At 43.7% G+C, this 16,237-nt stretch overlaps 1 protein-coding gene across 2 annotated transcripts in view; it reads right to left on the bottom strand.

The window, feature by feature from the left end:
• Positions 1–1,617: 1,617 nt before the first annotated feature.
• The window catches only part of ADAMTS13 (ADAM metallopeptidase with thrombospondin type 1 motif 13), a 33,639-nt gene continuing 19,019 nt past the window's right edge, over positions 1,618–16,237 (bottom strand). For both annotated transcript variants that reach the window (XM_063432891.1, XM_063432892.1), the window contains 13 exons: positions 16,105–16,234; positions 15,707–15,886; positions 15,145–15,334; positions 10,590–10,734; positions 9,173–9,302; positions 8,035–8,214; positions 7,473–7,658; positions 7,036–7,240; positions 5,793–6,102; positions 4,323–4,469; positions 3,486–3,662; positions 2,511–2,695; positions 1,618–1,978 (listed from right to left, as the gene is read on the bottom strand). In XM_063432891.1, the coding sequence (XP_063288961.1) occupies positions 1,796–1,978; positions 2,511–2,695; positions 3,486–3,662; positions 4,323–4,469; positions 5,793–6,102; positions 7,036–7,240; positions 7,473–7,658; positions 8,035–8,214; positions 9,173–9,302; positions 10,590–10,734; positions 15,145–15,334; positions 15,707–15,886; positions 16,105–16,234 (2,348 nt within the window). In that variant the 3' untranslated portion in view covers positions 1,618–1,795. The remainder of the gene's footprint in view (positions 1,979–2,510; positions 2,696–3,485; positions 3,663–4,322; positions 4,470–5,792; positions 6,103–7,035; positions 7,241–7,472; positions 7,659–8,034; positions 8,215–9,172; positions 9,303–10,589; positions 10,735–15,144; positions 15,335–15,706; positions 15,887–16,104; positions 16,235–16,237) is intronic.

The raw sequence follows: 16,237 nt of genomic DNA, 5'->3' as shown, positions 1-16,237 counted from the left end.
TGTGTAGGGGATTCAGTGTGTGTAAAGCGACTGTAGTTTGTGTGTGGGAATGTAGTGTATGTGTAGGGGATTCAGTGTGTAAAGTGGCTGTAGTTTGTGTGTGGGAATGTAGTGTATGTGTAGAGGATTCATTGTGTAAATTAGCTGTAGTTTGTGTGTGGGAATGTAGTGTATGTGTAGGGGATTCCGTGTGTGTATAGTGGCTGTAGTTTGTGTGTGGGAATGTAGTGTATGTGTAGAGGATTCATTGTGTAAATTAACTGTAGTTTGTGTGTGGGAATGTAGTGTATGTGTAGGGGATTCATTGTGTAAATTAGCTGTAGTTTGTGTGTGGGAATGTAATGTATGTGTAGGGGATTCAGTGTGTGTAAAGTGGCTGTAGTTTGTGTGTGGGAATGTAGTGTATGTGTAGGGGATTCAGTGTGTGTACAGTGGCTGTAGTTTGTGTGTTTGGTAGTTCCATGTGACAGGCCAAAGCTCACAGGAGCAATACTCTGTCTGTCCCCATGTGAGGTGCAGCTATAGCCTCCCGCGAGCCCCCAACCACCACCACAGTATTATTCTTTGGACTGGCGAAGTCACTGGCCCATTAATGCACACAGCAAGACCGGTGCTTGGATAGCTCTTGGTCAGGCAGAGCAAATAATATGAACTCCCTGCCGGTCTCAGCCCACGGCTATTCTGACCCACCGGGCATTTGCCTGTTTTACCTGATGGAGAGCCCAGGTCTGGCCCCTCACAGAGAGAGCTGGTACTCTAGGCTCAGTCAGGTACCCACCTACGCTGGTTAATGGGTAATATGTGTCTGATGGCAGCTCATATAACAGTTTGGTCATTTACAGTAGACATAACAAAAATAGATAGATAAAAATGGTCAAATAATTTAGAATGGTGTCCGCATAAAGAGCAGCAAAATCATGTTATTATGCTTTCGCTGGGTTACGCTAACTCAGGGCAAGTTTTTCTAAACGAGCATCATCATAGCAACCAAAGGAAATCTGGCGGGGCGGACCCTTACAACAAATATTCCTTACGTAACCATGGAATATTATATGAGCAAAATTGTACCCTATCACATAGGCGTATTTAACCTCCCTAAATTAGTAATTATTATAGATCTATAAAAATGCAATTTCTCACAAAAACACAATTACGCAATAAAGTTATAGGAATGTAAAAACTGTCAGGGTTATTTCAAATTTAATTAAAAGTAGCTAAACTGGTAGCATGGTTGAGTTTTGTACTTTGGATATTTTGACCTTAAATTTAAAATGTACTCATTTTTAAAACGATTAGGTGAGATCTTCTCCTCTCAATCTCCTGCTCGATTATCGGGGTCGGATTTGCCTTCTTTCGGCAGATGCTAAAATGTTGTATGTGATGAATTTGATATATATATAATTTGTTTTTTAAATCTAAAATTCTATATTTCCATATAAATTTGGATACTCCAAATGGATTGCTCTCTGTACGCTCACGCTGTGTAGAAGTTGAATTGTTTGAGACGGATTGCAAAGTCACAAAAGTCGTGTGAAGTAACACTGCGTCAGAAAATTCTCCATGGCACTCAATGAGTAAACGACTATAAAAATAAAATAAATATTTTCCACAGCTGAGTTTATGTTTTCTCATTATTTATAACATTTTATAAAGTATACTATGTATTTATTACCCTTAAATAAGCACTGCTTCCGATCCCTTTCTAAATGTGTGTTTAACCATAAATAAGATGATATAAAATGTAGTTTGAAGGTTGTGATTGACGAATTGTTTCTGGAAATTGAATGTTTTCATGTCAGCCATGGGTAGCTCGTCTCCTGCTCCTCTGCCTCTGATTTTGCGCCCAGTACTCGGCCTGGAAGCTGACAACCTCTTTCGAAAATTCCCCGTGAAACTCTATTTCTGCCTGGCTTCCTGAGGAGCTCCAAAGAAACATGTGGTTTCCGTGAAATGCCGTCGAAGTTTTTAGGTCACGGATCTAGATGGTAAAAAAGTACAGGTGAATGAACGACAACATTTCATACTAATTCATCTTATTTTGTATCCAAGGGGACATTCTAAGTACCATAACAACACTAATTTCAGGTACAGCCAACTTTAAGAGTGCTTTATGGTTCTGGAACTTAGTCAACGACTCAGAATGCCGGCTGTAGCTCACGGAGTCATCGAGAAGCGCCAGAGGGACCAAAAGGACGCTGGTAAAGTGGTTATGGTACACACCATAGTGTTCCCATAACAAAGTAAAAACTAAATGGATGGTACCCACAGTCACAGCCCAAAAACCCCTACAAAAAGCTGTGCAATATGCTGTAGTGATCAGTAGTCTTTTTAAAAATTAGTTATATTCTATTTGTTTTCTTTTAAGTTAATTTCCTGGTCCGCCAGTGGAGTGGGAGGAGCTAACCCATAATCTAAATAATAACCAGGGTGGGGCTCATTTATGTTTTGCCCCTATTGATCACCCAATGGCTGCTTATAACTAACACTGTCAGTATCTCTGGGGGTCTCACCAGTATATAGTTGGAGTGCGTCTCGTTACTTCCCGTCTCGAGGTTCATGTACAGAGCATGTATGAAGATATTATACTGCGGGGGCACATCAATGAAGATACGGCATGCGGGGGTCCATCCATCCTGCCAAGACTGAACAGGATTTTGTATAATACCATGCATTCCATAGAGCTGGACATCACAGTCTTCAAGAACAAACAGAGTATGGCGACAGATAAAAATATACTTCTCTAAATCTTAGAATGATAGCTACAGTTACACCTAATCCCAATATTTAACATCATTACTGGAATAATGGCAAGTCAGATAGCAAACACAAACCTACACAAAGAACACACGTATATATTTAGCAATGGATAGATCAGGACATGAAATAATGTAATAATGTAGATAATGTTAGATCAAGGCATGAGTTTGGAATCACTGGGTGCAGTTCATATTAAAGGGACATTGTAAATAATGTAACTCCATCTCATTGAAGTGGTTATAGTGTCTGGAGTCCCCTGGCGCTGTCCTTCCAGTGTTAAACCGTTTATAATGTGTTAATGCTAAACGAGAGTCCCCAGTAGCCCATCCTCTCTGTGCTGTGTGGACTAATGAGGAAGTATTAGCCAGAGCATCAATGGGTTACTGTGATTGGCTGCGGGTGTCAGCTGACTGCATTCCGCCAATCACAATGCCCATTGCTGGTATGAATTGGTATGGCTACAAGGAAGTGTGTGATCTCTGCCTTTGCCACATCTCTAGTGGTAGCCGGGGACCCTTATTTAGTGTTAAACTGCTCAAAATGATTGGAGAGACATCGCCACAGGACTCCAGGCACTATAACCACTTCAATGCGATTAAGTAGTCGTAGTACGTATAATGTACCTTGAATCTTACGATATCTCCACATCCCCTCCCCCAAAACAATATTCCGCATTATTCGGAAGATAACGCATTGTACATGGATATTTCGCGATCAGCATACAATACCCCTGGATTGGTTTTGCTTTGCTCGTTCGCTCCAGTATTCCAGTTCCACTCCGTTTCCAGGGTGAGTTTGCCGCTGTCTCACCGTCAGGATGTTCGATCTGGAGTTGATAGTCACCCCGGCTAGACGGTTGCATTTCTTCTGCCACATGGTCCGTCCGTGGAACAGCAGCATATCTCCTGCGAGCGCAGGGCAGAAGGGGTTAAACAGACAGTCCATGGTGTGAAACGCACAGCGTTAAACTTTGATGGACGCATGTAGCCTGTCCGTAGATACACTTTAATACTTCTATTCCTCCATACTCAGCATAGTTAAACACTAAAGTGTCAAAAATTCAAAGTGAAATTACAATTTAGGGTTAAATAGCCAAACTAGAAAAATTCCCCAAGTCACCCGTGTTTCTAGTTTGACGGTGTGTTGAGTTTGGCCTCAAACAGCCATCTATGAAATGCTCTAACTTTGAAGACTTTATGTTCTGTTGATCTGATTTCAAATTTCTTTTGTTCAGTTTTTGTTCTTCCCAAGATTTGAAAATTTCTTTTTTTTTCCCCAACCAGGGCCTCGACTTAATATTTTTGATAAACTTTTCAAATGTTTTTTAATTATATGGTTTTATTTAAAATGTTCAAAATATCAAAATATATATAACTTATAAAAAAAAATATGTCAATACATCAAAAAATATCAATATATTACAAAATTAAAATATTTGTCATTATATTAAATCATTTGAAAAGCGTATCCAATAATATTACATGGAGCCCCAGTTTGGCAGTCCTCCTGTGCTTTCCCTGCTACAAAGATAGACAATGCACACAGCTCCTCTTAAGTAGACGTACCGGCAGAACAATTCAGAGAGCTGGCGAGCACCTTAACGAAGATCACCTCTCCCAGTGGGCGTCCGATGGAAAACATGCAGGAACTACCAACTAATCCAACTGTGCTCAATATTCCTGATGAGTTCAGGAAAAGCTGCCCGCAGATACCTGGTGGGGACAGTACGGGTAAGACAGAGTTCAAGACACATTGCAATGGGGATATGAGAAAAGTGGAGCTAAAACATAGGAATGCAGAGGTATGGCTGCTACAAGTGTAAAGATAGTTGGATACTGAGGGTAATGGTACCAGATACTGAGGCAGAGGGCAATGGTACCAGATACTGAGGCAGAGGGTAATGGTACCAGATACTGAGGCAGAGGGTAATGGTACCAGATACTGAGGCAGAGGGTAATGGTACCAGATACTGAGGCAGAGGGTAATGGTACCAGATACTGAGGCAGAGGGTAATGGTACCAGATACTGAGGCAGAGGGTAATGGTACCAGATACTGAGGCAGAGGGTAATGGTACCAGATACTGAGGCAGAGGGTAATGGTACCAGATACTGAGGCAGAGGGTAATGGTACCAGATACTGGAACAGAGGGTAACGGTACTAGATACTGAAACAGAGGGTAATAGTACTAGATACTGGAACAGAGGGTAACGGCACTAGATACTGTAGATGAGGGTAATGGTACCAGATACTGGAACGGAGGGTAACGGTACTAGATACTAGAACAAAGGGTAATGGTACCAGATACTGGAACAGAGGGTAATGGTACCAGATACTGGAACAGAGGGTAACGGCACTAGATACTGGAGACGAGGGTAATGGTACCAGATACTGGAACGGAGAGTAACGGTACTAGATACTGGAACAGAGGGTAATGGTACCTGATACTGGAACAGAGGGTAACGGTACTAGATACTTGAAGAGAGGGAAAAGGTGCTAGATACTGGAACAGAGGGTAATGGTACCAGATACTGGAAGAGAGGGTAATGGTACCAGATACTGGAGCAGAGGGTAATGGTACCAGATACTGGAACAGAGGGTAATGATACCAGATACTGGAGCAGAGGGTAATCGTACCAGATACTGGAGCAGAGTGTAATGGTATCAGATCTGGAGCAGAGGGTAACGGTACTAGATACTGGAGACGAGGGTAATGGTACTAGATACTGGAACAGAGGGTAATGGTACCAGATACTGTAACAGAGGGTAATGGTACCAGATACTGGAACAGAGGGTAATGGTACCAGATACTGGAACAGAGGGTAATGGTACCAGATACTGTAACAGAGAGTAATGGTACTAGATACTGGAGCAGAGGGTAATGGTACCAGATACTGTAACAGAAAGTAATGGTACTAGATACTGGAGCAGATGGTAACGATACTAGATGCTGGAACAGAGGGTAATGGTACTAAATAGTGGGGCAGGGGGTAGGGGGATCCATGTACACTGAGGCTTTTGATTTAACAATACTTACTGCTGTCTGTGTACTGCTCCTCCATTCCACGTGATCTGACTGCAGGGAGGTTATCAGGAGGGATGGCTGTAACTTTGTGTTGAGTGCTCATGTAGGGAGTATCTGATGCTTCCACAACTGGCACGTCGGTGGGTGGCACTGGTGTTCCTGGCATTAAACTATCTTCCTGGCACGAATGCCCCGAGCAACCCCGCATTGTGAGAGGTTTTGCAGTGTGTCCGCAGAACGTGGGGCTCACCTGCTGACCAGTCTTCCGATTGACGCACAAACTATGCCGCGTTTGGATGCCATTTCCACAGGTAGCTGAACACTGTATGTGGCAAGAGAGAGAGAGGCACCACGGCACAGGTTAGTGAAAAGCAATTACTGGAGGGACTATTCATTAACCTGGAGAACTGCTAGGAGCATTTTAAATTCTAGACCAAAGTAGCTAAACTGTAAAGTCAGCTATTTTTCCAGATCAACTATTTTGGCCTGAAGTTTTACAAGTCCCTTGTCAAGTTATGACTGTCCCCTGATGATAGACATAGCTTGGCGTCAATGCTAAAGTTGACATACAGGACCTGATTATATCAGTTTATCAGCGCTTGCCTGGGTAACCCTTCCTCTTACCGCACTGCAGAGAGCAATGGAAGTCTGGAAGTAGAAGTGCTGGGAGCTGGTGCCCCAAGTCGGGTTAAACCATTGCTGCTCTCTAATGAATGCAGTTCTGTGTGATGAAATTGGCACAGAATTGACATTAGCCAGCTGGGAATTCTAGTTCTGGGCTGGCTAATGACACACCAATGACTTCTGCTGGTGAATTTCCACTCTGGTTGCGCAGCCTTTGCTGTACATACAAACTCCAGGAACCATAAACAATTCAGATACTTTAAGCCTTTGTTTTATCTTTGTTCAGAACTTGACATAAGTAAAATTTTCATAAAATGTTGATTCATAAATACTATCTTGGTGATAACTTGTTAAAGAGTATTATATTATTTGCTTTTAAAATAGTGTATATATCATCTTATCTAAAAAAAAAAAAAAAATATTAGAAAACTGACACAATGTCCACTTTAATAATTTGCCATTTTTTCTTTCTGTAGTACTGTGCCATCCAATAGTGACCTAATATATTTAGATCAAATCTAATGTATCAGAAGTGGATATCACTTGGTTCTTTAAAGACACGTTCACCGCGCATGTCTCAGGCTCCAGGAACCAACCTGGAAATGTTTGGACAGTTACAAATCGACCTCACCTGACTCCATTCACCACTCTCCCATAGGTAAATGCAGTTGGTAACAAAGCAGGGGATGATGGAGGGGGGTTTCTCTTGAGGGCTGCAGGCTGTTATATTCACTTCAATTTCAGCCCTGGAAACTGTCTGCACGCAGGCCACATGTTGCTTGGATATTCCATATCCACAGGCTGAGGAGCACTGACCGGTCTCTGTCACCTTCCACCTGAGGAGAAATGGAACCTTGAGACATCTTCTCAATCGTCAAGCCAACAGAAGAACCCAATGGATGAGAATAACCCAGGGCTTGATGAATGTTAGTATTTAGGTGCCAGAAACAAATATAAGGGATCTAGAGTATGTAAGTGCCTTTGACCCTTTTTTTTGGCTCCTGAGTTGTGTCAAGCCGTGGAATGGTCATGTACACCTTAATACCGCAAATTAAACAGTTAACGTACCTGGGGGGGCAGGGATTCTGGTTGCACGGTTCTTGTCCTTGTGGGTGAGGTAGATGCTGGCATTCTGCATCTCCAACGATTTGCTCTTTACTATCTCCTCCCGTGACCTCTCTAACGCAGTAAAGGAGTCTCAGTAAGATGCCACCGCCACAGCTGACACTGCATGACCCAGATTTATAGTGCCACCTGCAGGCGATACAAAGGAAATAACATTTGAGTGACAACTAATTTTTTCGGGGGGCTCAAAAATTGAGGGTCTGACCCCTACTAATAAACACATTCAAAGTTATTCACTACTGTGTAAATTGTCAGGATTTAAAAGTGAATTTCACATTTTATGTGAATGGAAAAAGTCAGCTATCCACTAATTTGTTTCCCAAATACCGGACATCTTCAGAGATGACTAATAATATTTAGAGGTAGCCGAATACCAGAGTTATTTAATACAGGGTCTTTACATTGGAGAAACTCCAGGCTAATATAAGCACAAAAATATGCTGCACGTTTCTCCAAGATGGCAGCCGTTTATGTGCTCCCCCAGACATGGTGGTTGTACTGTTACCGGACTGGACAGGGTAGAGTTCCACATGTTTTGGTGCCATTTGGGCGCTGGATTGGACTGCACTTTGCATGAGGGAGTCGACGCAGGATGCCATTTTCCTTCCTTGCACAGAAGACTTCGAGTTGGATTGTCCCTCCTCCACAGGTGACAGGACACGGGGTACGCTCCCTCACCTCCCACCTGTAATGTACGTAGGAAGAATGGATTAATTATTGTGCTACACAAACTGTGTAATGCAAGTCACACGTGTTCTTGGTGAAATCAGATTAAATTGAGTGGAATCTAAAATCCTCAAACATTTCTCTTTCACCCAGTGGGGATCCCTTGAGCTTAAAGGACAACTGTCACCTCAAAACTAATTTTTCATAATATATAATATAATAATCTTTTCATCAAGTTTTGAAAGGAAATATGTAAAAAATAAGAAAATCTTATCCCTAATTTTAGTTTATGACAGGATCATTCAGCCATATACATACACCTCAGGTCAGACAATGTTTGGAAACCAACGCTTAGTCTTTATGATCTTCCCTGCTTCACTCACTGCGCAGAAGCAAGAAAGACCATAGAGATTAATTGTTTGTTTCCAAGCACTGTCTGACCCAAGGTGTATGTATATGGCTGCCGGAACCTGTCATATACTAAAGATAGAGATGAGTTTGTTTTTCTCATTTGTTTTTACATATACACCATTAAAAAAATATAGGTTTCCTTTCAATACCTGGTGAAAGGATTATTATATTCAAAATAGATTTGAGGTGAAAGTGGTCCTCTAAGTTAATATCCACCATAATCACTTAGGGAGGCCTGGCCACTGTGGGGTTGGGGGGGTGGGGGGGTTGTAGTTTTTTTTTGTCCTAGGCTAGGCATCCCGTCACTTCTACTGGCTCAAGGACCCCTAAATCCCTCTACCATTTAACCCTCCACTCTGCAGGCCAATGGGTAGAGGCAGGGGTAGCCCACCAGGTTAATATTACCCACCACCTAACTGCACCGAGGGCAGAGGAAGAAAGAGGTAATATGTTAATTAGAACAAGGGAAGGTTATAAGGAATTTAAATGACATTACATTTCGTTTTGCTTCCTAATTTACAGTTAGCAGCAACACATGCATTTTAATATATATCTGGTTTGCTCACCCTGGGGGGCAGCTTTGCGGGTTACAGATATTCTGACGGTGTTTCGGTTTCAGCGATTGGTTGCAGTTTTCCTCCAGTGCCTCTTCTCTGGTGTAAAATTCAATGCATATATAGTGGAGCTCGGCCATTCCTGAGAACCAGGGGACGAGCAGGTAGAATGTTCGTAAATGTAACAAGGAAATTACCATTTAAAAGGAAACAATAATTAGGATTACGCTTAGTGTTCCAATCTAGAATACTAGTTTCAAATGAATGCTAATGGAAATTTAAAACTTACAAGAAATTTTAAAAACCAAAGAAAAAGTTACCTGCGCTCTCTCCTTAATCCCTATGTATTTTTAGACAAATGGAGGTCATTTAGCTACTCCAATGGCCACTGGAGGGAATGCCCGCCTGCCAACGTCAAGGCAGACCCCCTAGACGGGTCCTACACTGACCCTTCAGCTTGCTTCCTTGAGCTTCTGGCAAAGATATCTCTAATGAGACAGAAAGGGAGTGAGCGCAGGACTTATCTTTTTGTACTTGTATTCACTTTTTGTATCACACAGCTAGGTTACATTGCTGCCGCCCATCCCATGTGTTCCCTATTAACGGTTGACGTTGGCAGGCGGGCATTCCCTCCAGTGGCCATTAGAGTAACTAAATGACCTCCATTTGTTTAAATATACATAGGGATTAAGGAGAGAGTGCAGCTAACTTTTTCTTTGGTTTTTAAAACATAGAAACATAGAATGTGACGGCAGATAAGAACCATTCGGCCCATCTAGTCTGCCCAATTTTCTAAATACTTTCATTAGTCCCTGGCCTTATCTTATAGTTAGGATAGCTTTATGCCTATCCGAAACATGCTTAACTCCTTTACTGTGTTAACCTCTACCACTTCAGCTGGAAGGCTATTCCATGCATCCACTACCCTCTCCACTACCCTCTCCCTAAGGCGGCCGCCTGTGCCGCCTTATGGACGCGCCGGCCCTGGCTGCCGCCCAGGAGTGATGGGAGTGAGCGGACTTATCTTTTTGTATTTGTATTAACTAAAAGAAATGTTTTTTGATGAAGCAATTAAAAAAGGAAAAACCAATAAAATTCCAGGTTTAAGCTGACACTCATCTGAAATGCTATCCAAGGCCGTGCCCCCTTAATCTGAACTCAAGGAGGTTAATGGCAGCTAGTTAATGTGCAAATATTTGTTTTAAGGCCTTAGTCCTAAATGAACACCTTAACGTCGAACAAATTGATTCCTAAATTTGGCTATCTAACTGAATCACGACCCTTCCGTGTATGGGTTATTGGACAATTTGTTTCATTATGTAAGTACTACATTGCGGAATTGATACATTCAACGTTAAGCTGTTTTAGTAGGACGAATGCCTTAAAACGAAATTTTGCGAATGTCTAACAGAAGCTAACTAAACTTTACCTGAGCCGCAGGTAACAGAGCACTCCCCTAGCACAGGGCTCCACACAAACACCTCTATCTTCTTTCCGGAAGGTGAATTTAGGAGAGAAGAGTTTTCACTTAAAAGTGGCTCCATTAACTGCATCCCAAGAGGAGAAATTGGGAGCTGACAAAAAAAAATGTATTTTAAAAAAGTAGAGCGTGGAAGGTCAAGCAAAAAACATTTTAATTAGAAGAATGTCCATTGAATATCTATATAAGAAAAAAAAATCTGAAATTTCTAACTGAGATGTTTACTACAACATTTTGTTTTAAGAGAATACTAGACATGTGCAATTTGTTTTGTTCCGAATATGAATCCAGACGAATTTCGGGCAATTCGGACATTCGGGTACCTCCGAATGTCTGAATTTCCGAAGTGCCGAATTGCCGAAGTGCCGAATTGCCGAGGTCCCGAAGTTCCGAAATTACCGAAGTGCCGAAGTTGCCGAAGCTCCGAAATGTCAAAGTTCCGAAGTTCTGAAGCAAAGTATTGCCTAAGTACTAATATACTTACCCAGTGAAAGAAGAATGTTATATTGTATACAATTTTAAATAAAAAGTATACAAACAGCCAGGATTCAGCTGTAAGCATTTGCAACACTTACAACAATCAAGTGACATACATTCATATAAAATGTAAGTTACTTAGCCTGTCAATATAATGACAGGAATGAATAAGTAGATAACTCCCTAATTCCCACTGCATTTGGGAGCTATCTACTAAAAGGCTGAAAGACCTAAATTGGTCTTTCAGCCAAATTTACTAATACTAAGTAAAGATTACTTAGTATTAGTAAATTATGCCCCTACTCGCTATACCGCGAGTAGGGGCATGTCTATAAACAGTGAGCAGCCTGTGGCGGCTCACTGTTAAAAAACATAAAAAAAACATTTTTTTTTTTTTTACAGGTACTTAGTTAAAGGTCCCCACCTCATTATTTTTAGGGTGAGGGGGGTAGGTAGGGGAAAATATTTTTTTGGGGGGAGGGGGTGACTAGGGCTTTTAGGGCCCCCACCCACCGCTCAGGGTTGGGGGCCGGGGGGAGGACAATAGGTCCCCCCCTTATTAGTATTTAGGGCCCCCACCCACCGCTCAGGGGTGGGGGCCAGGGGGAGGACATTAGGTCCCCCCCCTTATCAGTCTTTAGGGCCCCCACCCGCTGCTCAGGGGTGGGGGCCAGGAGGGAGGACATTAGGTCCCCCCCATCATTGTACTTTAGGGCCCCCACCCACCGCTCAGGGGTGGGGGCCAGGGGGGAGGACATTAGGTCCCCCCCTTATTCCAATTTAGGGCCCCCACCCACCGCTCAGGGGTGGGGGACAGGGGGAGGACATTAGGTCCCCCCCTTATCAGTATTTAGGGCCCCCACTCATCGTTCAGGGGTGGGGGCCAGGGGGTGGGGGCCACATTAGCTCCCCCCCTTATTCTAATTTAGGGCCCCCACCCACCGCTCAGGGGTGGGGGCCGGGGGGGAGGACAATAGGTCCCCCCCATCATTTTACTTTAGGGCCCCCACCCGCCGCTCAGGGGTGGGGGCTGGGGGGGGGCAATAGGTCCCCCCTTTAGTTTAAAAGCCCCCACTCGCGCGTCTTTTTTTTTTTTTTAACAGTGAGCAGCCACAGGCTGCGCACTGTTTAATAGAGATGCCCCTACTTGCGGTATAGCGAGTAGGGGCAAAATGTACTAATACAAAGTAATTTTTACTTAGTATTAGTAAATTTGGCTGAAAGACCAATGTAGGTCTTTCAGCCTTTTGGTAGATAACTCCCTAATACCGTGGGAATTAGGGAGTTATCTACTAAGCGGCTGCAATAGAAGTCCCGAAGTGCCGAAGTCCAGAAATTCCGAAGTGTCGAAGTGCCGAAATGCTGAAGTTGCCGAATTTCCAAAGTGCCGAAGTTCCGAAGTGTTGAAGTGCCGAATTACCGAAGTCCCGAATTGCGAAAATCCCGATTTTCGGAATGCCGAACCGAACCGAATATTTTCCCCATGCACATGCCTAAATGATACCATATCCCTCTTTTTTTTCTGTAAATGCAATAAGTAAATTATACTTCCTCAATTTATAATCCTGGTTTTATTATTGCTAAAGTCAAAATAATGTTAAATAAAATATCTTTTTTTTTTTTTTTTTTTTTTTTTTTTTTTTTTAATTCTTTATTTTTGTCGTGCATGTTATAACAACAAGCTTGTGCAGCCACAACAGCGGTCACAAGCAGTAATGTAACGAACAGTTAATACATAACGTGGCATATGAGTATACGGCACAATTTTTTAGTTTTGTTAAAGAAAAAACATAGACATTTCTTTACATTTGTTTCAAGCTTAGCTAAAACAATAATCAAGGGAGAGAAGTGTACATCCCGCTGTCTAGAGTTTCCAAAAGATAAATTAACTAGCTGGGTAAATGCAGCGGGAAGGACATAATGCATGAGGGTATGTTATGCTACGATTAACACGCTAATACACATTGCAGAGTAATATTTAGTAAAATAAAAATGATAAGCCCAATAAATGATTAAGTACTGTCAAAAACTGACATGCCTCCTCTCGCTGCTAACAGTAAGACGCGGTGGGGCATGTGAGCAGACTGGCTAGACTAATAACGCTAATGCAAATAGGGCCTAACAGGCATTGCTAGTATCTGATTAAATCGGTTTTATCTAGTCTAGTGGGGGGCGTGCGGGTGATCTGTTCTAGCAGTTCTGAGTTGCCAAGCCCAGTGGTAGGATAACAGCAGTATGCTCATGTGGCTGGTATGATACTGGGCATTGGAGTCAGTATGGTGCTAATGGGAGTCTCCATTAATTAACATGCTGGTCTATCGCCTCCAGACTAGGATGCGTTGCCGGTGGTCAGATTAAATTTAGGTACATTTAAGTAAAGGCATATAGCTAATAATTAAGACATGTAGATACAGTTATATGGTCGCACTCCGTTGAAAAAATAAAATTAAAAAGGAGAAGACAAAAAACAAACAAACATGGAGTGAGCAGTGAGTAATCTGTCCCGGTGTTCATCCCACACCCTTTGGGGGTAAGATGTGTTCATGCTTACGATCGCCTATTCGGGACACATGGCCCTTTTGCGAGAGTCCCAGTCCCGGCAGCGCACGTGAGTGAGGGCATGCTGTAGGCCTCATCCCGTCAGGAGCCCGGCATATTGCGTGTTTCAGGCGCCGTGCTTGCTTGGTAAGGCGGCAGGCTCTGTTTTTCACGATCTGTTGCTTGGTCGGTGACTTGCGTCTGGAGACTCTGGTAATCCGGGTCTGTCTGTCCCCCATAGGCTGTCGCCAGATAAGAAAGCCAGCAGGTCTCCGCTTGAGCAGCAGCTGGAGCGTTGTCCCCAACTTGAGATTCCGTCTGCTCCAGGCTTGAGTGGGACCACGGTCCATGCTTGTCCGGTTGCGTGTATCGCCCATATTAGTGCGCCGGTGCGGTGTAGTGTTCGCAGTGCCCTGTGGTGTCTTCCTCCGTGGGTGTACTCTGTGCTCCGGGGAGCTCACTCCTGCGGCTCTCCGTCTGTGGTTACGGTGAGTAACGGTAGTCGCTTTTTGTTTGTGGGAGGTTGGACGAGTGAGTAAGCCCCTTAGGCGCTGAGGTCGTCTCGCTGCGGCCATTTTGTGCTCTCTTCGTGGGTGCTTTTGTGAGCGGGCGCCATGTGTTTGCTTGGCATGTTGCTGCATGCGCCGCTCCAGTTTAGTCCAGAACGCCTCAAATATCGCTGCTAGTCTTGCAGTTTGTGCAGCTTGTTCTGCGTGGTAGTCTCTTGGGCCCTTTGTGCTCTCCCTGAGTGGCGTGGCAGTTACCTCAGCATCAATTTCAGGGGCACTGTGAGTCCGATTGGTTAGGCCGGGCCCGGAGCATCCGGAGCTCGGACCTGAGCGGGAAACTGCAGCCCAAGTTGTCGCGTGTGTCCAGTCGATGGGGACCGGGATAACCCCCACCGGTCCAAAGGGGGGGGAACGGAGGTCCAAACTGCATTTTGCTGAGTGTTTCTGCGGCGGGAGAGCGGCCGTCTCCCCCACCGCCGCCATGCTTGCAGGCCGCAACTTCGGGAAGGTCGAAACCGGAGCGGACATCTACCTGCTTGGTGTCGGCCCGTAGGTCTCGGTAACCTCTGTCGCTTGGGCGTCACTAGGAGTCGGTTCGAGGCCTCCGCACGTCTATAATCGCCGGTAAGCGCTTCTAGAAGCGGGAGCAGCCGCGACATGCGACCGCTCCACTCTGCAGTCAAACCACGCCCCCCGTTAAATAAAATATCCATCAAACTAACTGATTAAAAAAAAAAAAATCCACTTTAAATATTTTTATTCTTTTTTAAATGGCATTAAACTAATATGCACCCAAAATAAACAAATAACGTTTATCCACGCTAGGTAGTTAACCTTTAGATTGCAAGCTCCTATGAGCAGGACCAACCTCACCCTGTGTATACACTAAATTATCTTTTAATATAAGTTATGCATGTAACAGCTCTATGTATTATAACAGCCTCCATTGCTTAGTGCCACATAGAGATATAACTGCTCACCGTTTCCCAGCCCACTGGGCACACACTGACCACGCACTGGACCACACTTGGGGGCTTCTCCTGAGCCGAGCACAGAGAATCATCCACCAAGACATCCCAACCAGCTTGAGACTGGACACATGATACGTTCCTCAAAGCCACGCCATATCCACACACCGCTGAGCATAGACCTGGCTCTGACATCTCCCATCTACACAGGGAAATCGCCTTTAGCAGCATCACAAGGTCTTTAAACACAGAGAGCTGACAATGGAACTACAACTCCCAGATACCCCTGCTGACTTCAGTGCAGTGCTATAGAATGTTAAATGAGTATTTGAGTCCCTTCCTGGTCTGGGCAGAACTCAACACAAAACCTGGTAGGCCTAGGATTACCAGCATTGCAGAAACGTTTTATTAATATTAATGCATATTTTAGCATATGATCTTTAAAATGTTTTAAAGAATGGATGTGATATTGTAAAAAAATTGATCTATAAATTCAGAATTCATAGTGGATAACAATAAAAATTATGTAACTCTACAACATCAAGACCTTCTAAGCTTTAGTTGAATGAAATACCTGGCTGGGCATGGTACTTGGCCACAGGTTGAGAAGGCCTTTGGACGAGCTAAGTGGCCACAATGGCTATCAGGTAGGATGGTCTCATTGCCTCTTTGGTTGCTTGCACAGTACACATTCAGGAGCATGACCCCACCGCCACAAGACACGGAGCATGGGGAGGTGTCCTCGATGACCCACCTGTAGAAAAAGATGTTAAAGACAACTTACAAGGAGTGGTGGACTACAAAGGATATCTGTAGCTTGAAGAAGACAGCAGTCATCAACCTGTGCTAATGTAAGTGTTGTTGAACTACAAGTTTCATTATTTGCTCTAAGTCTCTTGGTGGGAATAGCAGTCCAGAAATGGCTATGGAGCCACATGTTGGTGACGACTGTTTCCAAGAAAAATGACTGACCTGGGGGGACATGGTTCATTTCCACAGTTTTCGTGCAATGTGGTGGGAAGTATAGAATCTGAGCAGAATGCAGACTGGGTTTGCTGTTGGATCATTTGGTCCATGCAGACGTAGGTCACCACCTGAAAACCTG

This window comes from Pelobates fuscus, chromosome 9 (assembly GCF_036172605.1).
Source record: "Pelobates fuscus isolate aPelFus1 chromosome 9, aPelFus1.pri, whole genome shotgun sequence".
Taxonomy (NCBI): Eukaryota; Metazoa; Chordata; class Amphibia; order Anura; family Pelobatidae; genus Pelobates; species Pelobates fuscus.
The sequence above is the reverse complement of the archived record's forward strand: the minus strand, read 5'-3'. Positions and strand labels throughout refer to the sequence as shown.